Raw genomic sequence first — 27,573 nt, 5'->3', positions numbered from 1 at the left:
AGTTTGAAATTAAATATAGTCTTTTTAGTATGCATTAGCAACATGATGTGTGGTACTAAGGAGTTGTTTGAAAATGACAATCACAAAGTTTGAAGTCTATTTTCTCCTTTTAACAGAAAATGGTGTGAAAGATCTGCGGGTTGACCGTGCAGTTGGGGTCTGCTAGAAAGTTGTAAGTGCATTTTCCTTCCTTTGGAAGAGAAGAAGAGACCTGGCTTCCACACAGGCTGAGCTGGGCCTACCCGCTCATCAGCTTATTACAGAGTCCCCAACCAGGTGGGGTTCCAGACAAAAATGATCAACCGTGTTTTGAAGCAGGAGAAAGCCATAGCCCAGGTACTGGGTTCAGACAAGAAGTCTCGGCAGCTAGTACCTACGTGGCAAGACATAGATGTGTTGGAATCAGTGAACAAAGCTGTCCACTGCAAGAATTCACTGATGCATTATCAGGTGAAGAGTATGTTAGTGTGTCCTACCTCAAACCAGTGCTTCATCTGTTTAACAACAACATTCTATCGTCAAAGGAGGATGAGACAGAGCTTACAAAACACATCAAACACACCACACTTAAGTACCTCTATAGCAAATACAGCCACATCCTGCCACAGACAAGCACCTGTCTATTGGTTCCTTCTTGGACCCCCAGTTCCGTACTTCTTACACAGAACATGACAAAGTGGATGGAATCAAAGAACAGGCTATTATAGGGTTGACGTCCCTACCAGGTGAGAAAAGCACAGATCAGCCTGACAAAACTGTTCTGATGCAAGCAGCAAGTAGCTTACCATGTAACCAACAAGATAAAGCTGAAGTTGTGCCAAAGAAAAAGACATCACTAGCCAGCTTTTTTAGGAAGACCGTGCCACACCCATCTACTCCCCTGTCAGAAGAGGACACGATCAAAGCAGAGCTGTCTGCCTATCTGATGTTCCCTCACACAGACCCTGATACAGACTCACTTCATTGCTGGAAGCAGCATGAGTCTAACTTCCCCAAGCTAAGATGCCTGGCGAGGAAATACCTTTGTGTTCCTGCAGCCAGTGCTCCCTCTGAGTGGGTTTTCAGTGCAGCTGGAAACATTGTGACCTGCCAGAGGGCATCCCTCTATCCTGAAACTGTAGACAGGCTTGTGTTTCTTGCAAGAAACCTGTAAAAACCGCTGCTGTTGTTGCACTTTTCTTGGTGTGTCTGCACTTCAAAGCTGCTCCTGCTTGAATTGAAAGGACTGTTTTGACTGTCAGGATGTGTCATAGGTGTTATTGACTGTTTATGTTTTAACCTTATAGGATGTTGCTGGTTGTCATTGTTTTTGCACATTATAATAAAAATGCTTTGTTGGAAGAAAAGTTTTGTTTTTCAGTATAACTAAAAAATCGAAATTGTAATCAAGAATCGTTCATGGCTTTGAAAAAAAAAATCGAGATTTTATTATTTTTTTTGTCATATTGCCCAGCCCTAATCGTGGTTATCAGCTTCTTGTTTTACTTAAGAGTTTATCACCAGTTCATACAGCTGGAGCTGGAGCAATTGCAATGAAGTGCCCTGCTTAAGGGTATGAGATTACATTATATTACATAACATTATTGGCATTTAGCAGACATTCTTATCCAGAGTAACTTACATACATGTAGGTTATAGTTTTATCCATCTATACAGCTGGATATTTACTGAGGCAATTGTGGGTTAAGTACCTTTCTCAAGGGGACAGCAGCAGTGCCCCAGCAGGGAATCAGAAGCAACCTTTGGGTTACGATCCCTGTTCCTTACCGCTCTGCCATGCTGCTGGCACAGTGTTCAGGTGTAGTGTCCAAGTGTTTAATTTTTTTTTTTTACCCAAAAGCCTTAAGGCCCAGAGCTTAGTGCGATAACCACTACACCTCACAGTGCCCTGCAGAGGCAAAGGTAAGGTGTTCACTGTTGGAGCTGCAGGAAGCAGAGTGCCGCTCTGTCTCCCCGAGCTGCCGTGGGAGTCCCGGATAATGGCTCTGCGCTTTCTCAGCCAGCGGGCCGAGGATTTGCCTGTAATAGATGTCCCCCTGCTGGGCTCAGCTTCCAGGGCGCATGAGGGAAGTGTGAATGAATGAACGGATGAATGAAGCCCCCCCCCCCCCCCCGCAGTGTTTGCTCCAAAAATAAGCCCATGGTTGAGCACCGTTGAATGGGCGATGGACTTAAGGCAGAAAGATGCATGGAGGTGGCGCTGTTGCATTTGATAAACAGACAAGGACTGAGAGGGGAGGGGAGGGGCAGGGAGGGGAGAGGACACAGTGGGCGGGGCGTGAGTAACTGCATTGTCTTAACACAGAATTACTGGTCAGCCTTCTGTACACGCCTGCCCTGGGGCACGGGCGTAATTTAACACCCTCGGAGTGTGGGACGCCGTGCGTGTTTGTTTGTGTATTTATTAATCCTTCCCCCGATGGTGGCGGCGTCAGGTCGTTCGTCAGCCGCAAGCGGGAATCAGTATGCACCATCAGGGGGATTCTCAATCAATGGGTTAAAATGAATCATCACGCCCCGGCAGCTGGCCTGATGACAAGATAGCCGGGGTCGTCCGCGGATGATTTAAACGCTCTGACAGGTTTGTCAGTGTGGCAAGTGAATTTTAAGAGCAGCCTCATTAATTACGGAGCGCCTCAGAGCCGGGGCACGGCAACTGTCACTCAGGATCCGAGTGGCAGTTGGGGGGTTGCCATGGAGATCGGGGTCCTTCCTGACAGACACACCTGTTAATGAGCTGGGTTTGTAATGTACTCTGAAGTCAGGATACGTCTTCATTATATTAATTGCCGCATTCTTCTGTCCTGGGGGAATTAATGCCTGGATTTTTCACCTTGACGATAAATTTTAACAGCTTTTCCAGGCACATTTGGCAATACAGAGGAGGTCCGGTTTAAGAACTATATTTAAGGACAGAGTGTTCTCTTAGTTCTCAAGATCAGTAACCTTGTGGATGGTGGCATTTCCCATATTACCTCTGTTTTCATCAACACTGAATTTACATTGAAGGATACCATACATTAAAGGTGATCAAATCGAAAGAAAATCTGATTTTATCGCTATAGGTTTCTTCAGGGTCATTTGTTGTAGGGCAAGCTATTAAACTTTAATGGTTACCGTGCTGGGGGAAGAGTCATATCTTGCTTGGTGAAAGACTTTTGGTGTACACATAGTTTGTCACTCAGCCCCACAGGTGCATTCAACTGACACTTCTATGTTACAGCTTGTCTGTTGCATTTGTGAGATTTCCTGTCTGCTGAACATTCCACAGTCCCTGGCTCTGTGTTTATATATAGATTTGTATTGAGACAGAGAAATATTCCATGTTAATCCCTGTTTTTTTTTAACTTACTGTGTTTGTTGGCTGAACAATATGGCAGAGCATCTGTGTGTTTGACTTTGTGAGAGGAATTACACAGCTGTTGTTTAACACACTCCGTTGAATTTCTTTCTGACTAGCTTGCGCGTGGCTGTTACCACATTGCACGCGCCCACCTGTAAACTTGCACCCCCAAAAGAGAACGAATTCACCGTCTGAAATGATGTTCCCACTGTCTATTGCCTGTAGGTTTTGTCACATTTTTCCTCTAAAATATGCTGTTGATTTGAAGCAGTCAGGCTGCAGAGCGCCATGACTCATCCAGCGCGACACCTGTTTATGCCCGTTTCCTGTTTCCTGTGACACGGCCTTCTGTGTCCCTGGGCGTTCTGACGCTCCAGGATTGCCCTAGTCCCCTCTGCTCAGCAGTCCTGCTTGTCAGTGTGCTGGTTTGCTGGTTTGCCTGTGTGTGCCACCTGTTTTAAATGGAGGGAGTGAAAATGTCTACCCCAGGCTTGTTACAGAGTGACCTGATTTCAACTCCCACACGCCCACACTTCAGAAAAATGAAGAATTAAAAAAAAAAAACCACAGCGGACTCAGTGCTGCAGACTTATCAGGGCATGGATGGCGATGGGCAGCCGCATTCAATTTCTGTATTCTTCCCTTAGTTTTTAGTGTGCCAGAAGTTATTGAGGCTGCTGTGAGTCTGTGTATTAAAGTGGCATTCTCGGCAGACTGAGAAATATGATCACTGCAACGGAGCCGTAAGTCAAGGATGTTAACGGCGCCGGCCGAGACCTCCAAAAAGCTGCAGTGTTGAGGCAGTACAATATTGGAATTCGAGGTCACCCTCCACCGTCGCTCTGCTGTGCTGGAATGTGTTTTTATTTCTCAGGGGAATAATTAAGTTGAGAAAAGCGGTGTGTTTTTTTTCCCAAATGGTGTAGGCCAAGCCATAAAAAAGCTCAACAGCTCTCCCTTTTTTTGTTCTGCTCTGTTATAAAGCAGTGTTGTTTTTAAAAGCCCTCCTCCAGGTAAACGCCTTAATGAAATAAAAAGCTTCTGTCGCTGTATTTCCTCTTAATCTGGGGAGTTGAAATTAAGGCCATTTAATTGTGCAGCTGGAAGCTTTGTGCTGTTTCAAGTGGCAGATTGTGTTTCACAGGGACTGAGGTTTTTTCCCTGTGTTTTAGAAAGGCTGTTGAAACTCTTTGCTGTAGTATTTCCTTTTGTAGCACACAGTATTCTTTTATTTTTCAGGGTGTATTTACTTCCTCCTCAGTGTGCTACATTTTTAAATATAGTGGTGTTTTATTACCAGGTCATATAGTTTGTCAAAACAAAATAAATGGTACCACCAATATTAATGGAAAATGTTAATACCCTAATTGAATTCCATTTTTATAGTCTATTTAAATGGTACTGTTGTTGGAACATTGGAAGCAGTAAGTAATGGAGTGTCATCTTTGCAGAGAGCTTTCTGTATTCATCTCCCCAGTGGGGGAATAAACTGCCTGTCAACCTCTCATCATCTTTAACAGACACTGATGTTAAAAACAGTACTATTATTTTTTCACTTCTGTTTGTACTGTTATTTCATTTCAAGTACATTGATTAACTTGATTTTTTTCCCTTGATATTTTCCCATTCCTCGGTTTGTTAATTCATTGTCTGCTAAAGTTAATAATCAAAATTTTAGCAAATGGGGTACCGATAATGGCATCAATCACAGTAACAATGTTTGCAATACTAACTGTGGTGCAAAAGATTAAAAAACACTCCACTTGATATCAGTGATTGTTTATGGCATTTTGATCTCTAAGTTTGCAGATACCATGTTAGTTCTTATTATAGACCTTTGAATGTTTGTGTGTGTGTGTGTGTGTGTGTGTGTGTGTGTGTGTGCGCACGTGTGCGTGTGTGTGCGTGTGTGTGCGTGCGGAGATGCTGCAAGTGAAGCATCGGTGTGTGACAGCAAATGATACAGCTCACTGCAAGATGAATGAAATGACAAGTCTCCCATGCTCTGTCACCACTTTATCTGTCCTCTGTGTGGCTCTGTTAGGGAAGACACACCACAGCACAGCAGCAAAGGTGCTTCAGCACTATACTGAAGCACATTATATCTCATATATGCAACTCCTGACTATGACCCAACCGTGAGCTTCAACAAAACTGGGAAAAAGTACTTTCACAGCATCATAGCATCAGATTGAGTAAATCACCCCCCCCCCCCCCCCCCCCTTTGTTATTTCAGTTGTGTGATTAGTCTGCAGTTATCTTTACGATTACAAAGTAGCTGATAAAAGAAACCAGTGGAGGCCACCAAATCCGATATTGATTATTGAAAGACGTGTTATTGACCTTGCAGCACACCATATTCAATATAAAAGACAGCCCATGGCCCGATTAAGTAAATGTTTAGCTGTAGAATTGATCAACTTACCGCTTTCCTCTACATCAGCAGCACAGACTCGATAAAGCACTTAAGCATACACGATTAGATTCCCCCATAGCACATGGCTGTGACACAGCATGGTGCTGATGCTCTTCTCTGTGGTGTGGCCCTCTGGGGTGCAGCAGACTGTCCATCAACGAAGCCTGTGGTGTCATTGGCGTCTCTAAGCGGGGATACTGTGGTCTGAAATTAACTCTGAAGAACAATCTTGTGGTAGTGTTACCCCTATTCACTGATACTGTCTTTTTCTTTGATACATACAATAGACTGTTATTCGAGGTTGGAGACAAACAGTAAACCAAGTGGATTGAATTCTGCTCTACATCATGGTAAAATCAGAGGCCAGAGAGTTTCAAAAGCACGAATCCCAGTGCAAGTGAGTCTGCTGTTAAAGACAATTTCATGGGACATTTCAAATAAACAAAGAGATAGGTGGGCAAAATTTGCTTAGCATCGTTTCCCTTTTGACTGGCCCTAGAATGTTCTTTCATCATTGAAAAACAGCAGTAATAAATGGTGTTTTCTTCTTCCTGTCCAGCTCTTGCTTTCATTATTTTTGTCTTGGCTAAGCCTGAGGGTCCTATTGTTGAGCGGTGTTTGCCTCCTAAATGTTGTTAGTGAGAGAAAATCACTTGTAATGTGGTTATTCAGCATATGTCCTGCATTATGATGAGAACACTTGAACCAGTTTTCATGGTTTATTTTCCATTACCATACATCAGTGTTATATATGCATTTGAATGGAAGTGAATATGAGGGAGTGTGAATATGAATTTAGCTTTCATATTCCCTAGGCTTTATGCTATTTTAATGGACTGTTTATGAAGTTAAAAGCATTTTGAAATTGGTTAGGACATCTACAGCTGTCAGACACCATGTCTGGTGAAGCTCAGAGATGTTCCTGCCGGTTATAGAAGCGGGTGTCATTTTTAAAGCACTGAATGTCCCCTGTGATTGTCTGCATTAAGGCAATGGGATAGATTGATGGAACATTGTGTAGAACAGGCAGTACATTCCCATGTAATTGCTTCAGCAGAATACTCCCCCTTCCATATTACCCAGTCACTACTCCCGCCATAAGCAGCCGTGATTAATCTCACAGAGAGATTTTTTTCCCTCCTCAATAGGGGGCAGAAGGTGTCTGTTGAATGAATGTAGCTGCAGTGTCGTATCGTCTCTCTCTTTCTTCTGTGGTCGATCTTTGTAGACTGATTCAACATGTTGTTGAGCATGTTTGTGCATGCGTGTGTGTGTGCGCACATATGTGTGTGTGTGTGTGTGTGTGTGTGTGTGTGTGTGTGTGTACATGTGTGTACACATTTGCGGGTGCCCATAAGTAGTTGTGGTCTGTGATCTGGTCACCCCTCTGCTGAAGTCACTACTGCATCCACTGATGAGTGCTTACCAGTGTTTGGGCTAATGATGGATTGTAGCTCATATTTTTAAGACCAGAAGGAATCCGTCCCAGTGCAGCAGACAGATGCATCAGCATGCTTGGCTTCAGAGAGACATCACTGTCGGCAGTGGCTTGGAGTCCCACAGTATACCGTACACATAATATCACTGTGCGATTTCAGAACGGTTTTCTGGAGGCAGTACATGCCATAGGAGATTTTTATGATAAATTACACTGCATGAGAATGAGCAATGTGCACAGTACATGTCAAGGGCATTCTGAACTCACAGTAGAGAGACGGAGACAGTATTGTTATGGAGGTCTTATCGTCTTCAGTAACAAAACCATACATAAACTGTATGAAACATAACTGTGCTTTTTGGGTGGGAATCTGAATCGGAGGAGGTTTGATTTTGAATGGAAACGACTTACAGTGACCTACAACACAGTCGATATAATCTCTGTGTATTTCTATATATAAACGGATTCCTCTCCTCCAGCTCTTCCTGTCTGCCTACCTTCAGCCGCCTGCTGTAATGTCCATGCCTTGTACCTCCACCACATAGAAGTGAAGGCAGGCTGTTCTGTGACCTTCTCCACGCCTCTCTTGCACACAGAAAATAGACCTGCTCTCTGCAGGAAAGGACCCCCTAATGCAATACCGAAGAGGAAGCCGGTGGTAATTGTGTTTCAAAAGGTTCCAATCCAATTACCTCTGCACTTGAGGACAGGACCACATATAGCATAAAGGGGAATATAAGCTGCAGGACGTGGGGACTGACGCAAGGGCCGGCAGATGCCTGTGCCATTCTCAGTATCTTCCAATTATCCCATCTACTCCCTGGAAGCATTCCAGAGATGGTAACCCAGTGGTATAAAACACAGAAAAATACAAAGCTTTTGACAGTCCAGGCAAGACAAATGGTCAGTAAGAAAAGGTACAAAGTTAACATGGAGTCAGTTATACCCAAAGATGCTAATGAATGCTGTGTAGTCTGTGTCTTTATGCACAATATGGTTCATTTTCCTTGTTTGTGTTGTGTGATTTGTGTTTGTGTGATTTATTATTTATTATTATTATTGCCAGGAATTGCTGCACTTTGGCAACAGTGTGCAGATGTTTCTATATCCATGTCTGCCATCACCATTAAACTTGGATAGTTTATAAAATTTATAATTTATGTTTGAATGTATCTCTTTATAAATCTATAACTGTCTGACCCTGGTGTTGCAACCTGCCATGATCTTTGAGCGATTAAGGAAAAGCGATTTGTAAGAAAAGCAGCTTGCACGGCAGCGATCTGGAGAACGCAGCTTCAATCACGCTCACAGATGCTTACCCCTTTAGCACAAACAGGATTTTGGGGACAGGAAGTAAACAGCAGAAATAAGGCTCAGCATAATCCCAAAGTCCACTTGGGAGCAGGACTGTCTCCTGTGCCCGAAATCATCTGGAGGACAGAGTCATTTCATAGGCCGTCGGCTCAAAATAAGGTCCATTCAGAACACGCGTAAGAAAACTTTTAAGTGACCTCAAGGGGTTGGGGTTTTAAACAAATGTTTAAATGCACAAGGGGAGAGTGCAGAGTTTTGGCGTCAGTTCCGTGCCTTTTTGACTGTACGTCATTCAAGCAGAGGCGTCTGCTGCCATGCTGTATTATCGACTGTCAGGTTGGGTTCGTGTGGCTAAGAGAAGACAGTGGGGGTGGAGGGGGATGATTGAGTGACCCATTAAAACTGACAGCCTACATGTCCTCTGCTTGGGGGGAGAGTGACGCATAGAGGGAGAAGAGAACAGATTGTTGAGCAACAGCCCATCAGCACATGCATGTGCAGATATAAGACCAACAGATACTTATTACAGGGTGTGGACGGGGAGAGAAGTCCTGGCTGCTATTTCAGTGTTAGACATAATTGGGTTTTCATATGATATTTAGGATCAGCAAAACTGAAGACACAGACAGGGAAACACAGGCCTCCACTGGTGTCTCCTATTCTTTGATGTTTAGTAGCTGACTCTTGGGGGTGGGGAAATCATTGTTCCAGAACACTTGCTTTCAGTTTCTTAAATATAGTTGTGTGTGTGCCTATGCTGTGCTGTATGTAATTATTGCAGATCTAGTCTAAATTTGAATTGCACTTTTTAAATACAGCTCATAGGAAAATGTAATAACATAGGATTAGAGTTGCTGTCACTGTATAACATTAAATGCCCTCTTTCCTCTGTCCAGGTTTTCCTAACCTGCTCAGGAATGGCCCCACACAATTTTCCACTTTACTTTTTGTCATGCCAAGCAAGAAGCTACCCTGAAAACGTGGTTTCATAACCAGTCTGGAAGAGGGTTGGACAACTGCTCCATAGTATCAGAAAGAAGGAGATAATACAGTGAGTCTGGGTCATACCCGTGATCCATAGGTTTGTCAGTTTAGTCACGGAGGAGACTGTACGTCCAAACTGCCCATAAATATTTGTTTGTTCTTATCCAGCATACATTATATCCTCTTTGTGTAGTATAGTTTTATCCTTTTTATTGAAAGATGTATACCTGATGAGCCCCTTGAGATATTTCATTTCCACGTTTATTCTTTATTGCAATTAAAATACAAACAATTAAAAAACATGCTCAATAAACATTTATTCATTGCATAAATGGCATGAATACTGTCTCTAAAAGTATAACATTTAGGTTCTTGTTGCTAGAGATGAATAGTTGAGTTATGTTTCACAAGAAGTTTATTGTTTGTCACAAGAAGTTTAATGTTTGCGCAAATATACAAATTAACAAGGATAAAATAGCATTCATAGCTAGTCTTGGCATCTACTTTTCCATGTTGCTGAGTTGGTTACCAAGCAAATCAAATATTCAGATTTGAGTGATGCATTATAGCCCAGATTATGTGGTGGAAAACTAAGACAGCCTTGTCAGCCAGTGCCAGATAAATATTTTAATGACCAAAACAATCTATTAACTAACCTTGATCATATGAATGTTGTTAGTATTGAATTCTAAAGAGGTGTGTGGTTACCTGGAAACAAGCCCAGCTCAAAAGGGACACATGCAGTTATATTGTAGGCAAGGAAATTGGGTGCCATGAATGAAACACCACTTGCACACAAACATCCCATTTCCTACCAGTGAAGTAGGCCAACAGCACAACATATGATAATTCCCAACATCCTACATGTTTCTCGGTATAAATCTTTTGTTATCCAAGCAGAGACACCTGTTACTCTGCTCTTAAATCGACATGCAGTGGCATCGTCCATTCAAAATGTCATTATCCCATAGAATGCAGGCAGCTCATTGGCATGGAAGGTGGGTTTGTGGTGAGATGGATGGCTGACATAGCTCCGACCTGGTCTGAGTTGTCTGCATTGCAGTGGCTCAGAGTCTGCTGGCTGAGTCAGAGCTCTGAGGGGGACACACAGTCTGAGGTGCAGTCTCTGATTTTTAGGACAAGAAAATGCCCTGAGCATTTTCCCAATCATGCATGTCATCAGCCTTTTGCTTTTTGACCTTTGACATGATGCATAATCAAGTTACTGAGTTGGGTGCACAGTAGGACATCTTGAGAGGAATTTTAGATTCAAAAGCTACACTGTAGAGTCCAATACAGATGGAAACTATGTATTTTTTTATATTTAAAACAATGTATGGCTCTGGCTCTCTTTTGCATTAATTGCTTAACAGGTGCCTTACCCTGTGTTCTTTTAGTATTCACCAAAGAAATTCAAGCTAAATACCATGATCAAGGCTAAAACAGTTTAGTGATAGTATAGTGTAGAAATAAGATTACATCTACTGTATGAAAAAACTGTATGAATAAAGAGCATCCAGGACTTGTTTCCAGTTGCCATTTTCAGCAGGTCACATAGGGCAGTGGCTCTGCAAATGGCAGCCAGCTTGCCACCATCATCATGGTGGTGCATACCAAAATCCTGCACCATATCTGCAGCCGTGGAGCACGTAACAGAAACCAAGCAAGCACAACAAAGATACTAATCTCATACAGCAAATAGCTTGTGTGAAATGGACCCTTGATGTTTTTTTTTTTAATAAAAGGAGTAAGATATTATCATTTTAGGTCTCAATAACCCATTGTATTTTCTTGCTCACAGAGGACTGAATAGATATTGTTCATATATTGCTGCATGACATTGCAATGATGCTAAGCTACTGAAAAGCATGCCATATTTTATATATTTCTTAATATCCTTCCTTCTAAAATTTCTGTTTATTTTTGACTTCGCTTTCTGCTTAAATTGTTTTTAATTTTACCCCAGGTAGATGCTGTTTCAGAGCAAAGTTCCTTCAAGCTCATTGCCTAGAAGTTATTCAACATTCAGTTGGCTTAAGGGGCCTCTCAGAGATTCCACCACAGTGAACTTCTACGGCTCATTTTCCCACACAGCTAAAAAAAAAAAAAAAAAGAATTGTTTTATAACTATTACTTCTGCTAAACTTAATAAACTTCCAGGTTGTATTTTCAACTTTTAGAATCATCCAGATTTGTTATTGAAGGAACAGTTTGTCTGTTTCTCTTCACTGCAGAAAATGAGTGGTATGATTTCATGGGGGATACCTTTCAGGATGCTAAATTTCAAATTCCAAATGATGGGTTTGCCACTTTGTCATGGTAAAAAATATTACAATACATTTGTGGTTTGGTGGAGAGCACCATAACTTTTTACAAACTGTGTAGAATGTTTGTCATTTCTACAGTTGACTAAACCATATATCTACATGTCTGAGATTTTGAAACCTTTTAAAATAATGGTCATTATACCTGCCAGATGGATATCATGCTGAGACTCACTACCGCTATAGAGATTATGTGGCTTTTGAGACTCCTGCTGCTCCATTATCCAGCTGCGTCTTTTCACTCAGATGACATAACCCTCTGAATCATTTTCAGCCAGTCCCAAAGCCAGGCATTTATTTAAATTGCTCAGTGAAAGCCTGACAGAAAAAAAGTAGAATCAAGAAAAGTCCCCACTGTAAAATGAGCCCTGTATCTTTTGTAGAAAAATGCACAGTGAGTCAGGTGACTTACGGTATGCCCATATTGATGCAAATTGGCAAGGTTGTTCAGCTTTTCGTCAAATTGAAGGAACACCCTGTCACTTACAAAGGCTCGCATCTTGTTGCTTTGAAGTAAATATATCAGTACATTTCAGCTTGAAATTGACATTGCTTATTAAATCCAATATTGTAATTCCACTCTTTTCGGAAACCACTCCTCCAGTCATGCAAATAAAACATGGCAAATGCATTCATTCACCACCGAGGCTGTAGTAAATGAAACAACTAAAGGCTGTTTTCCAGTGCATGTCTTGAGGGATAGCACTGTGGTTGTGCTGAGTTTAATTGATTGGTCCGAAGAATGCACTCACCCTGGTCGAATGCAGAACAAGTTGCTCTGTCATTACAATCACCAGTGCTATCAGAGGAAACCCTGTATGTGCCAAAATGTGTCATAGTTGGGCTATTATAAACTGTCTAGCAATTCAAAAATGTCTTAGCCTGCAGCACCCCACTGCCTGAGTTGTCAAGACGAAGCTCTAAAAGGAAGTCTCTAAAACTAGTTATTATTTATATTGCTTCACATTTTTGCTCACATGTGTGAAGGTGTGTCCTTAATGGTTAGACAGAATTGCAGATAAATCATACACCTTGTTGTTGTGAGATCTTTTATGCTTACTTTATCTCTAGATCAGTGTCTGATAGCTTTATTCATTAGCATCTCCAAGAAGATCATGTTTCTTTCTGCAGTTTAATTGAGATCAGGCCATCTTGACCTGAATTTGAACTGAGCTTTTATTAAATCTGCACCACAGTGAATTTTCGTCTACATAATTGAATTGGCATCTGGCGACATAATGACACACATTGCTCATCCAGGCGAGAACTAATTATTTCTTCCTACCCTCCTTATTTTCTGTTTTCACTTTCTTCACAAGAAAGTGCTGAATGATGTGCTCAGCCATGAGCTTCGGGTCATTAGTCATTCCAAAATGGCTGCCTTCTCTCAGTTAGACCTCAGGGCCATTAACTAGTCAAGTTAAACAGGTTTTTTAGCTCTGCTTAACGTGTTATTCACTGGCCCCATATTTTGACATTTTGTAAGGGCTGAGGGGCTGGAGCCAGGGACCTGAGCTGGACTTGGACAAAATCAATCTTGGATCCCCAACACAGATTACACCATTGCCAAGTAAAGTAGTGGGAACAGTGTGGTCAGCACACACTGTCTAATATATGATAAAGCACAATATGTCCATCTAAGGAGAAGGTTTAGGGTTTATTACTTTAAGTGTTTGTGTTACAAACAGTCATATACCTTTTTTGCATTTCCCGTTTCATGAACATTATTTATGTGGTGTACAGATCGCTGACTAAGGCCTACAATTTGATTAACAGCCTGTCTCTGTCTGAGAAACCATAATGAGGGCAGGTATTCTTTGGCTGAGAGCCACTTCACCGAAGGTCGACTGCTGTGAGATGGTGGTCAGGCCATTTAACACACGTTTGATTTGGTTTTCAGTTGTCTTGCAGTGTGGGACTCAACCCAAGTCAGTGGGGTAGCAACACAGGTCCCTCTGAATTAAAGCAGTATCTAAGATAATCAGGACAGCAGTGGAGGTCGGTGGAGTCCTGAATAGAGAGTTGGACAGTCGACAGTTGAAAGGCTTTGAACATTGTAGGGTGAAATGTATGAAGTCAGATCTTCAGAGGCAGTTCAGTAGCTAAAATGGCTTAGAATGGCATCAGAGAACTTGAGGCATTTCTCTGAAGCCATCCAGTGACTGATTTACGTTTCAGATAAAAAATGATTTCACATCATATTTTCTCTGCGAAAGTATCCCGTGCTATTCTCAACCCCACAGTTCTGTAATGGCTGTGAGTGTCTCCATTGCACCCTCTACCATTTTCATTTTGCTCACTTGACATCTCACTACGTGACACTTAAGTTGAGTTGTTGGCATATTTCTCTTTTTCTCCTTTTTTCATGTGAAAAGGCATTATTCAGCAAAGTGGGAACAATCATAGCGCTCCACAGAGGAAGCTGGATGTGACTAGAATCTCTCATGCTGTGGACTGTAAAAGCCAGTGCCAGCAAAAAAAGTGGCAAAAATGGTGAGTGGCAGTTGAATCCCAGGCTCACACCGCCCTTTTTGGAGGAACCCCTGACCCCTCACACTCAACTCGGCCAGCAGCTCAGCCCTGCCCCTGCCTGACATGCACCAGGGAATATCACCTTTCACTCAGAATCTGTTTACATATTCGTTTGTTGCAGTTCGTCTTGCATATCCTCTGAGGTACTTTTGTTTGTTCCTGAGTCCCTCAGACGTCATTAGGAATCAATCAGAAAACAGTCACCTCAGCCCACTTAATAAAATATGACCACACTTGCAGCGTAGTGGTGAAGTCATTCCAGAAACCTCTTTTCCCCTCATTCAGCATGAATTCTGTGCGTCTCCTCACGTAAAACAGCCTTGCCTATCCCTTACCATTGAGTAATGCAAATGACACAGCTTGTAGCATTCATATCTGTATGTTTCAGTCCTCATTTATGAGTTATTATAATGAGAGAAGTGCTAAAATGGTTTGCTTTAATCTGAAGGGAAATGTAGTTGTTTAATTTTTGTACAGTTATCTGGAAATGGGTTTTCCTCCCATACTGTCCGTCACTGAAATAATTGCAGAGGCTTTACCATGCAGTAGATGGAGCTTGAGAAGAGGTGAGGAATGCAAAATGTGAAGGGGAAAAAAAAACAAATTGCTTGGCTCCCAAATTAGCTCATGCACCGTTCGTTCAGACTTTGGGTAAAAGGATTTTTACGGTTCACAGCTGATACCAAAAACTTGGGAAACAAGCATTTTAATTGAAAGTGTTATCTGTAGTCCACACATTCAACTTGAATTACTTCCCAAAATGACACGTCATTACTGCTGTACGGATAATACCCATCAGCCAAGACAGAGCGTAGAGAGATCTTTCCCCCTTCCTCTAAACCACTGCCTCCAGAGCTCAGCCGTGGAGAGAGGAGGCAGCTGGTCTCTGAATGCTGGGCTCACAAAAGGATCTCTGGGAAACAGAACTCCTGTTTCCTTCACAACATTGCTGTGTCTCCCGTTCCCATTCACTGGAGATTATAGGCCTTGCTGAGGCATGGAGATAGTTGGAGTTGGAGTGTCTGCCTGAAGTGGCCCAGCAGGTTTCGGCTATTCATGCATTGCTAACCTCACCCCGATGGTATTGTGTTCGTGTCCGTCTATCATTCCATCCATCCGCATCAAGGGGAAGGGGCTACAGTAACAAAGTTTTGCCACTAGAGGTCAAGGTTGCATAAAAGGGGCAAGTGAGGCCAGTCTTTGATTGGACCTTTTTTTTTTCCTGTGGCCTGGAAACCATGTGAGTGTAAATACAAAGCCCAGAAAGTTTAGGGAATCTACAGCAAGGGTGCCTTGTTATTGCATTTCCATATGACCTTTTAGAATGACTGTGATTTATGATGTTATTTACATACCCCTAAAAGAATATTTTAATCAGTTGCATATTTAGCAGTCTGGCCATGTCTTTATTTATGCATCTGTTTCTTTACTAGCTTATATACACACCACACACACACACACACACACACACACACACACACACACACCCACAATCAACATGTATAGGCCCACCCTGACCTGAGCTCTGACCTCCTGTGGTGCATCCCTGAAGTAGTTATCGGAAATGTTGATCCCTGACAGCCAAGAAGAGGGAGTCCCGATACGCTCGCCGGCTCCTGCTCTCAGCTGTCCCATCCTGTATGATGGCATCTCGTCTGTGATGCCTCAGGCATGTCTGCCTGCTTTGACTGCAGAGTCCCACAAAGCCCCCCCTCCGGGCTTTGTCTGTGACTGGATAATGACACGCACCGCCTCACAGGTGGCACAGGGGGAACGGCTCTATCTGTCACACCCGGGGGGGGGGGGGGGGGGGGCAAACTGGGGACACCGGTGCTCCACGGCATGACTTATTCGCAGATACACCTCTCTTTCCCCCGTGCCAGACACAGAGGGAGCACGGCAGGGCACGTGAGGTGGGATTCTCTGTAGTGAAGGCGCAATGCCACTGACATGTAGGAGGACTGTGTTATTCCTCAGGCACAGTAACACCTAGCCTACCTCCCAGGGACTGAGAAGCTTGGAACGGTATATATTTGGTTTGAGAAAAGGCTCCCTCCGCCTCTCTGTTGGGAAGACGTCAACGCACTGATCTATTGGTGTTGAGAGCCTGAGGCAGATGGGGTGTTCAGGAGTTTGTGATGTGTACTGCGCTGTGCAGCGCGCGGTGCCACCGAGCAAACAGCGTGAGGTAATGAGCTACACAGATCCACTGCTCTGCTGTTCATTTCAGCTGTCATATTGTACCCGAAATGGGAGAAATGCATTTGACATTTCATTAACGCACAAAAATATTAAACAGGTACATTTCTGTGTGTTATTAGATAAACACCTGAGGGATATTCCGCACTGGCATTATCCAGTCAAAGGGGCAGCAGTGTACCAGGGATCATAACTGAAAGGTGGCTGGCTTGATTCCCTGCTAGGGCACTGCTGCTGTATCCTTGAGCAAGGTACTTAAACCATAATTTCCTCAGTAAATATCCAGCTGTATTAATGGATGACATGTAAACATTGTAACCTGTGTAAGTTGCTCTGGATAAGAGTGTCTGCTAAATGTCAATAATGTTATGTAATGTAATTACCATTCTCTGGCACCAGGGGTAACATCGCCCCCCTGGAGGCTGTGTAACAGCTGTCTGAAATGTTTTCCTTCAGAAATTGGATGATGTGCAGTAACAGCGTTCTGTCTGGGTTGTGGTATGACTGCCACCACAGAGGCAGCACCTGGTTAACAGCAGAGAGGGTTAAAGCCCCATTGACCGTGCCGTATAGAGATGGGGAAAAAAAAGGCCAGGACTTGGCGGGGGAAGCAAGCGGCCGCCGGCTGTTCTCCGGAGCAGCCTGTCCACCTCCGCCTCCCTCAAAGCCGTGCAACAGCTCTGATGGCTGATCAGCGGAGCCAGAGCGAGATTTATGGGTGTCATCTATCTGCTGATGGCTGCAGACGAGATGCCAGGAACTCATCAAGCAAGCCACCGTGCATCTGTGTTCGAACAAGCGGGTGATGTGCTGCGCCCAAGAATTAATCTGCAGCTTCGGTGCCACTGCTTTCCATTCACCACCAGTGGGTATGAGTCGTGTGATCCTTGTGTATTTTTGATCAATGAAATTCCTTCTTTTAACTCTTTCATGACTTAGGTTGGTGACAGTATGGACTGTATGTTTCAGTATATAAACGTTGAGGTTCCCATGAAATACAAACCATAATTTCTGGTACTTTTGGAAAATACTTGCTGCAGGCACAGTATTGTAACAAACTGTACCTCTATGCAGTGAATAAAAAAATAATCATTAATGGAAACGCTGTTCTAGCAAAACTAGAATGGGCTGTGGTTAGAAATTAGGTCATATTTTATCATTACTTGCTGTTCATTAATTGGAGTTGTAAGCTTTACACACAACAATGTCGTACAATCAGTCAATACTGTCAGACACTGTTTCTCTTTCCACATTTTTATCCTTCACTTCAAATCTCCTTAGGGAAACAAGGAAAATTTGTTTAGATTGTCGACAAAGGAGAAAATCATGTTCAGCCTCTCAGTTTCGAGGGTTTGTGTTCTCTCATGACCATGCTTTTGACCATCAGCAGTTTACTTGTTTATTAATATCCTCCTAAGCATGTTCATAACTGATCAGTTTACTGTCAATGCTGCTATTTTTACGGTGACTCACACTGACGTTACAGCCGCAGAGCTTTCCGGTAAACATTTCGTGTCGGGTGCATGAATTATTCACCAAATTTTAAAGGGACTAATGAGATAACGTGAGCTCCATTTAAACATCACACGGAGCTCTTGTTAACGACCTGGTATTGGGAACATGTTTTATTCATGCCTCGCGCCTAGGGGCAGTCCTCCAGCGCCTGGTGACCTCAGCCAGCAAAGCTGTGTGCAGCACTTTGCTTAGGGGACGAAGGTAAACCTCTCTGCTCTAAATTTCAATATCGTCCCCCATCGTGGATGTATGTATCAGAGAAAAACTCGCCAATTGCAGGAGTCACCTTGATTGGACGGTCTCCTCACTTCTCTTTAGAGGTGCACCATTCCTTCCAGCTGTTAAAAGCGGGACTGGGAGTATGCTGTCTTTAAGTCTGACTTATTTGTGTGGCAGTCTCAGTCACACAGGCCTGATTTGCGCACTGACTAGCAAGGTGTTTCCTAGGACGTAACCCTTTAGGAGAGAGGTCATAAATCCCAGATGTTCTTGGTGAAATACCTGCATGCCACTGTTTCCACTCTGTTCACCCACTGTAGTCCAGAGGCCCAGCTGCTGTACTTAACATCACTTCCGTTGCTTGCTCTCAGAACTCCATTGATGACATCACAAAGCAATCTCTCTGATGGACAGCAAGCATTGACCCGCTTCCTCACCCTGGATCAGTCCCACTGTGCTCTCTCCCATTAAGACTTAGGGGGTTGAAACAGTGCTGGGAGGCATAACCCCCCAGACCACTGCTTTGTATTTTATGGTCTTCTGCCACGGCAGCCTTTGTACCCTTCTGACAGTTAGGCTGCCCCAGAGGTGCTGCGGCAGATCTCCGCGTGTGTCTGTGGGTGTGTCTGCTTGTCTGTGACAAGAAGCAGCAGCAGCGCTGGCCCTGGGAGACATCCATCAGCAGAGGCTAAATGGCGTGGAGACACCTGACCCCACTCAAACTCTGCTGGCATCTTTCTCTTGGGTCAAACTGACATCTGAAATGCAAGACATCAAATGTCCCCAAACACCAGTTTGGGGGCACTGACGGGGCACTGTAGGTTTGGTCTTGGACCAGGTCCAGTCTTTGTGGCAGTCACACCTACGTTGATGCTTAGGGGCTTCAACTACTCACTATAAAACGGCATTGTTGTGGGCTTGGTTTGAATTTGCAGTCGACTAGAGTCGGTCCCAGATCAAATATTCAAGAAGTCTCATTAATTCAAGGACCTTGGTAAGGCTGTATATCACGGCACCCTCTCTGCGCCGATCAAATAAGCTGGATATATGAAACCATATTGTTAAAAATAATATTTCAAACTGTAATTTAGGAAATATTTTACATTATCAGGGCAGCGCTTTGTGAATGTAATGCTGGTTCCCTCCGGACCGTTAAAAGTAAAGTCAAATCCAAGCACTTCAGGGGAAATTAACCTTGAAGAGTTCTTGCCCTGTTTGTAGTGCAGATTCTGTATCTCACCTTTGCTGCATGCTGCAAAGGGAAAAACGACGACACTCAGAATGAATATTGAAGCGAGTGAGGAGACAGAATACTTTTTTCTTTCCCAGTTCCTTGCCTGAGCTGGATGTTGGAAGGGCCCTGGTGGGCCACCCACACAGGCAGCATTAACGTGTAATTTCCTACCAGCAGCACAGCGGCATTGGGTTCAATCTGCTTCTCTTTCACTTAAGAGTTTGAAAGTGTGGAAGTGGCTCTGGCATCCAATCAGCCACCCTGCTTCAAGCCGCCAATCATGAGGAGACTGAACAGCGACAGGACTTTTGTTTATTATTAGAAGTGAATGGAGTGTCACTTCATCTGAGACATGAGGCGTGTTAGCGTGTGTCCTTGGCCACAGTGTTTGTAAATGTATCACTGACAATGGTGACCTGACCCTTTTGGTTCTTTGGTGAGAGCTCAATTTGTTGCCATGAGAAATGTCCCTAGAGTGCCATTCAACCCACGTTGCACCAGGCATACTCACCTCCACAGCTGCATGGGATATTTGATTGTATTCATGAATGCTACAAATTAGCACTCTCAAGCACTTTCTCATCTCGCTCTGCAACCCCAGTAGCAAAACATGGCAACCCTAGACGCAACAAATGCGTGCATTCTATCCTGGTGCCTGAGTTGGCACCAAACCGTTGTAAACATTGTAATTTTACAGTTGTAAATACTGTTCGGTCACCAGCATCTTGGAGAGCTACCATCTCAGGCAAACTGCACTGCTTGGAGCTGTTCAGCATTGCGGATCACCTTTCAGCATATACCTATGGGGATATTTTTCCCATAGTGGTAGTACATTCTACAAAGCAACTTATTTAATTTCATGTGAAAAATGCCCTGCCAGAAATCCCCTTTTTTAAAATTTACAGTTCTAGCAATACCCTGGAGCATGCTGTTGCCTGACTGCATATTTTGAGGTGAGCATGCAGTGTGTTTGTGTGTCCACACACTCGTGCATGTGTGTGTGTGGGTGGGAGTGCGTCCCATGCATATATCACCGCTGTTGATCTATGACAAAGCAATGGCCATTGCGGTATGGATGCGCTGTAGGGTATGCCAACAGAAGAGCTATTAATATCATGGGGATGGATTTAGACCACCTGGCAGCAGCACAGAGAATCGCATTAGATATCCTGCGGGTCCCCGGGATTTACTGCCATTCCCGAAGCCTGGGATTTCAGAGTTCCCCCTCCACTGTGTTCCTAACTGTGAGCTCTGTGTCCTCCACGCTCTGACATCTCCTATTAACATTGATGCTTGGGGAGGACGTCACTGCTTGGGCGCTGCTGGATTTTTTCTCCCACCCCATTGCTGAGAGAAAATGATAAAACTGAGCAGACGCCGGTGTGCAATATCGCTGTTTCTTTTTACATTCTCTAATATTATTATTCCTCATGTAAACACCCAGTTGGCTGGTCTTTGTTTAATAATACTCTGTGATGGTGCCACTAATAATGATGTGGCTGACTGAATCTCCTCCCTATCAGATTTCACGTTGGTGCATTTGGTTTCTCTCTCGTGCCGTGTCGGTGAGGGTCAGAACTAATGAGAGTCCTGTAGCCATTAACCAGCACAGAGTAAATCTCACTGCCTTGCAGGAGTGGGGTATGCATTATTCATTGGTAGACCCTGCCTTAACCTGCCACGCTCAGAGCAATAGGGGTATGAACACACAGCCCTTAGCTTTTGATAGACAAATATCTGCACTAGAGATACAGTCAGTACCCTGCAAAACTAGCATGATTAAAGAAGTAGTAAAGCTGAGGATCCAGAATTATGCTGGTTGGTGGAGAAAAGGCCACACCATCTGAATGCTGTTTATTTTAATCAGGGAGCTATTAGAGGATGTAAGGACGTAAAACATGTACATATGCCTCAGTGTGTATCTCTCTCTCTCTTTTCTGGGTCTAGAGCCAGATAAGAAACCTCATCCCAAAGGGTGTGTTTAGTTGCTGTGTCTCTGTTTGATAAGCCTGGCCACAGCTAAAGGTCTGTCCAGCCTATTGATGCAGCTTGGTCTTCTACCCTGTGAGCCACAGGTCCAGTGCAGCACTGGAGAGCTCCTGACTGTTTGCATCTAGCTGTTTGATCACGTTCTACAGTGAATCTGTCCCTGACCTCTCAGCATTTCTCTTATGTGTATATGTGCTTGCTTGCTTGTGTGTGTGTGCGTGTGTGCATGGGAGTGGTAACGGTCAGTGATGTGGCCACCCCTCCGCTGAAGTCAGTGCTCTTTTTGATCTTTATCGAGTGTCACATGTCAGTCCTCCAGTTGCGCCAGACCACCTCTTCTGCTCTGCGCTGAGCTGAGCCATGCCTCTCCCCTCTAGCCCTAGTCTGAGCTCTGTGTAAATGAGAGGACACTGCCACACAGCCGGCCTTGCTGATTTGAGAAGGAACCAGGTGCGCATCGTTCTCTGAGGGCGGAGGGGGAAAAATGACAAGCGTATTCATGAGAGTCCCTCTTCTCACCTGGGTTAAACCCAGCCGCATGGCTGCTCCCCTGCCATATGGCCCAGGGGTTCGCGCCGCCACAGGCTTGCCGCCGGGGTGACGCTCCGCGGTCACATCAGACCTGTTTAACTGTTACCCCGTTATGGGTGTGCCGCAGCCCCTGCTCGGTTTAGCAGCCGTGTAATTACACAACAGGCGCGTCGTTCATGTTGTTTGTTCAGCGTCTGCGCCGCGTACGTTCTGTGGTTTTCAGCGCTAATGCCTCTTTGATGACCCGACCTTCAGCTTCTTTTTTTCCCGGCCCCCGTAAAGCAATCATCATTATCGGCGTAATGATTTAATCCCTCCGTTAGTAGGTAGCTCTGAAGTGTTAGCGGGCAACAAGGCGAGCGACTCTCTCCAGATTAATCAGTGAGCTCGCGATAATTGGGGAGGGCGATATGAATTTTTCCCGCTGACATTATCTGCCGCATCGTTAAGCAAAGTCAATCGCATTAGGGGCCGCAGTCATAATAGTCTGTCACTAAGTATTTTATGTGGCAGTTGAGCGCTCGCGTTGGTACAGTCGGGATATGGGCTAGCCGCACATTAGATGACAAGGGCGTTTTCCTTATTACAATGGTAAAAAATGGGAATGATGGGGACTGATTTTTATTCATTTTTTCTCACTTACTTCTGATGCTGCGTTACACTTCTTACACTTGGAGAACGGTATCCTCAGATTCCAGTCACGACTTTGATGGACGTTAAGACTGACGGGTTCACTGATTATAATGCCATTATAACGCTGTAATGCAGAGGATCATGTCACGGCCGTTTCTGCCGCCAGCATGCTACGATCCACTCCTGCTTTACCGTCCCGTTTTAATTTTTCATTTGTTGCCACGTTTCCAATTATCCCGCATCACCGTAAGCCGTGTTAGTTTTGCTCTCGCTCTCAGTCTCACACGGTGTTTCTCTCTCTCTCTCTCCCTCCCTCTCCCTCTCCCTCTCCCTCCCTCTCTCTCGCTCTCTCCCTCTCTCTCTCCCCCTCTCCCTCTCTCTCTCTCTCTCTCCCCCTCTCTCGCAGTGAGATGAAACAGGAGCTGGACGAGGAAGACAGCCGATGCTCGATCCTCTCCAAGCAGAACAAGTTTAACGAGCACTGCTGCATCCGCTGCTGCTCCCCCTTCACCTTCCTGCTCAACCCCAAGCGCCAGTGCCTGGAGTGCCAGTACAACGTGTGCAAGAGCTGCCGGACCTACTGCAAGAAGGACAAAGCCTGGCTGTGCTCCGTGTGTCAGAAGAGCAGGTCAGTCCGGGAGGGAGGGGGGGAGTGGGGCTGCGGCGCGCCGTGCCGAGCCGAGGGGACGCCGGTGGCCGAGGAGGGGAGACAGGTGGATTTGTAGAGTTGGAAGGGAGTGCCTGGGTGCTGGGGCTGTACAGGAGCGTGGGATGGGGTGTGGTGTTGATAACACAGGGGGCGGGTAGGATGGACACGAGTGGTGTGTGTGCGCGCATGTGTGTGTGCGTGTGTGTGTGCATGTGTGCGTGTGTGCGTGTGTGCATAACGCGTGCATGTTCGTGTATGCCTGTTTCATCCTTTCTTACCATACCCATGCATCGTATATGTCCTCAAGCGACTGTGCTGTCCGACAGTATGTCATCCTGCATACTGATGACATTCAGTTGCCTCTTTTCCCTTAGTTGATATTTTTTCTGGCAGTGCAAGAATGTGCACCAAATGTGCATGGACGGCGGTTGTGTAGGTGGGTGTGAAGGGCTAGGTAAACCTGCCATGGTTCTGTAGCTCTTTCCTCTTCCCACCATTGATTTTGCTGCCCGGTATTGAGTTAGACCTGCACCATGTTCTCTTGGTCTGTGAGAGGCACGGGGTATTGATCTGGTTTGAGATGCTCTCCTCAGAACTCATCCTGATATTGCCTGAAGCCCAGGAGAGTTAAGCACCAAACATTACTGATGAACGAGAACGCTTTGAACCCCGCCTGAAGTAAACCCCTTTTACGTGAGATGCTTTAGTTTGCCTGTGGAGTAGATAAAATTGAAAAAGGTGCTTGAATTTCAGTCTTCTCCAGACACACCTTTAATTTCATACTGAATTATTTTTCATAAACGAAATTGTCACAAATATAGCATCATGGCTGAAGCCTGTAAATATTTCATCACTGTGCAGACAAAATGGGGATACTAGGCTAGGGGGTTGAATATAGGTAAGTCATCTACTAGAGAACAATGGACATATTTAAACATAAATGTAATATGAGGAGATATTAATTAACATTAAATATCAGCTGTAAAATTATCTGTCAAATCTGTCATATATGTCATATGTCACATGTCATATATGCTTAAACAAGCACTGTTGTCTGTCTTAATTTCAGGAAAGCCTTACTCCATTCAGTATGTTCCAAACGAAACAAATAATATGAATTTGCGTTCTTTCTGGGAACATATACTATGCGCATAACGTAGCTCACCTGAGGTCAACTTCAGGGTATATGCAGGAGGTACTGGAGGGCATCTTCTGCGATTGCCTTTTTATTCAAGACTTTATCAGTACAGGTACATGCTTCTCAGCCATATTTGCTGGACTAGTGATACGAACAAGTAACAAAGCACCGTTCAAGAACCAATCTACTAGCACGCTAGAAGAGTCATTTCCTGATTTTTGATGAGGCTGTGCGATTATGCAAAGGTCAGATGACATCGTGCCTGTACTGCAGGATCAGTGAGCAGACATTGATTGGCAATCCACAGGTACTCTGACAGAGGTAAGAGGGTTAAGGCCACTCGGGTATGTGGAGGATATGGAGATAACATCTACAGTGAAAGGTCATTTCAGAGAGGAGTTTGTTATTGTGCATTGCACTACAAACCATAGTGCATTGTGCATATTATTTAATTTATGTTGTGCTTGCTGTGCTGTGTTACTGAATCTCTCATGTAGGGTCATGGTGACGTATTGCTCATATACATTATTCATCTGCTTTGCAGGTATCCTCCCTGGCTTTTGCAGCTCAGGTTATGAACCTATCTCAATGGGTGTGGGATTTGAACCAGCAACCCTTTGGGCACAAGCCCATTTCTCTGACACTGAATTTAAAAAGCAGATCATACATGAGAGGAAAACCCAATGTTACTGCCATCACATGAGTGAGAAGGGGTGACTTTACTGTAACACAGTGTTGCTGTACCCATACATCATGCGAGCTTGTATGGCAAGAATGGCCTTGAGGTCAACGCACCTGCCACCACCGTGGTTTAGACGTCACAGCCGTGAGTGTTCACTCCGCCACAGCTACGGCCCCTCTGTGGCTCAAGTGGGAACTCCCCCCCCCACCACCACCACCCAAAACGCAATGGGAAGGTTTGGCCCAGCTTTCACCATGTCCCAGGTCCACAGGGTGGCAGCCTGGAGAAAGCCGCACGCAAAAGAGAAAGTGCACGTCACATGATGAATGCACACTCCTTTTTTTCCCGTCCTTCTTCTGGCCAAACACGCAGACGCCGCGTCAGCTCCACGCACACCCATCTGTGAAATTAGGCAGCGATTGCAGGCAATTGCCACAAAACCCTTGTCCTCCTCTGCATACATCACTAATGCACTTGTGTGTAGCGGCACACACCGAGCACACACCGAGGGGGATGCATATGTGTTTTCACCCAAACCTCTGCAGTGGAATGTGACTGTTTTCACTAATAAAGCCTGACAGCATGAGAATTTTTATTATTTATTTAATTATTTATCATTATTTTTATCTAGATGTGGCGGATTATCTCCTAGTTCACTGTGAGCTGTTTATGGAATGTGTAGAAGCCCCTCTTCAAAATATTATAAAAAGAACTCACCTCAATAAGGATATTTTTAGTGTATCTCACAAATCTTGCGAACACCCCTGGGAATAGTGTACACACACGCACACAGAGACAACCCCATATATATTTGCAGGCACGTATACACCCACCCAGCCACCCCTAAGTGTATAACACAATGTTTAATGGTATCTTTTTCCATCAGAACCCTTTCTTTAATCGAAATAAAAACCACTGGTAATATATAACCAGGGCGTGGGATGCTAGTTGGTTGGTTTTGATTCAACACACAACCTGTAATGGAATTTAGATTGCGTACAAGCGGCTGGTTGCTTGGCATACCTTTACAGACTCCATAACACAGCCATGCTTGGTCAGCAGCTTACATTTTTAGCTTTGTGTTTGTTTTTTTTTTGTTATTGCGCACTCATTATCATTCAGAGCTATGTCTCTAAAATTGAAACTCATGCAGGTCACATCATTTAAGATGTTATGAACACAAGTACCAAAATGAAAAAAGGCAAATATTTTGTTATTGCAGATGTATTTTCAGCAGATAGCTAATGGTCAATGAATTGCTTTAATGAAGCGGTAAAGCCTGCAGTGTTTTTTTTTTTTTTTTTTTTCCCTTGCATCTGGAATCTGATGAGCTATCTCAGAACACATTCCCAATAAGCAAAGATATTACACCACCCTGTCCATCCATATTAATATCAACGTGGTTGTTTCCGTGATTTGTTTTTCTCATTTATTGGCATTATTGCATGTTGAATATATTAGACATGGCTCGTCTGGTTTGCATAATTGATATATTTCTTGTTTACAGTTCTGGAGGATAGAGTGCTATAATGAAGAGAGGCGAGACAGAATGGTGTTTAATGAGCTTAATTTCGAGGCCCTGTCTGAATGGAGTCCTTGGGTCTCATTTGAGAGGGTCAGCAGAGAACGTTGGCCAGTTTACATCTCTTCAGCATGTTCTCCTCCATTCTGTTCTGTGGGGTCCCGAGGAGAAAGTAAACTTTAACCTCCAGTTTGTACAGTGGGGGTTTATGTGTATAAATTGAGAGGTTCAAACAGTATTTTGAGGTTGAGGCTTCAAATTATGAAAGTGAGGGTTCAAATGATTAGAAAATAGAGGATTTGAATTTTGAGGGGAGTATTATATTTTGTCATTACAATATCCTGTTGTGGCCCCTGTACTATACTGTTGTGTGTTAAACGTCTGTTAGAACTATGGCAATAATATAAAGTCCTTTTTTTGATGATCATGTATGTGTGTTCAAGTATTTAATTAAATACATTTTGAAATAATTTGTTTTATTTTATTCTAGCAATTTTGTGCATCCCTTTCATGGTTCTGTAACACGAATGCAGATATGAATTTCATAAATCGTTTTTTCACTCATTTTCAAATGTATGCTGCAGAGGAATAGGAGCAGGCATCTGAATTATGTGCCTCCACTTTCAATACCACTGGGACCCATGCCAAAAGATTAATTAAAACCACTGATCTTTCCAATCTTAATTACTACTAGTGGCCAGTAAGGGTGAAAAAAAGGACAGTTTGTGAGCAGATTTCTCTGAGCAGAGAGGTTGAGTGCTCAGAGGTCAGAAAGGTAGTGCCCGTTAAGCTGTGTTTGGGGTCTCATTGATCTGATCTGCAGAGCGCTCAGGTGAGAGAGCTTAGTTCAGGATATCTGACACCATATTGACTCAACATCTAAGCTAACCCAGGAAAATGTTTAGGCAGTT

At 44.0% G+C, this 27,573-nt stretch overlaps 1 protein-coding gene across 2 annotated transcripts in view; it reads left to right on the top strand.

The window, feature by feature from the left end:
* Positions 1-27,573, top strand: part of LOC118773058 (myosin VIIA and Rab interacting protein) — a 118,203-nt gene that overhangs the window by 39,684 nt on the left and 50,946 nt on the right. For both annotated transcript variants that reach the window (XM_036521810.1, XM_036521809.1), the window contains exon 3: positions 23,078-23,299. In XM_036521810.1, coding sequence (XP_036377703.1) covers positions 23,078-23,299 — 222 coding nt within the window. The remainder of the gene's footprint in view (positions 1-23,077; positions 23,300-27,573) is intronic.

The sequence above is a fragment of the Megalops cyprinoides genome, chromosome 2 (assembly GCF_013368585.1).
Source record: "Megalops cyprinoides isolate fMegCyp1 chromosome 2, fMegCyp1.pri, whole genome shotgun sequence".
Classification (NCBI taxonomy): Eukaryota; Metazoa; Chordata; class Actinopteri; order Elopiformes; family Megalopidae; genus Megalops; species Megalops cyprinoides.
Note: the sequence above shows the minus strand (reverse complement) of the source record. Positions and strands in the feature narration are given on the sequence as shown.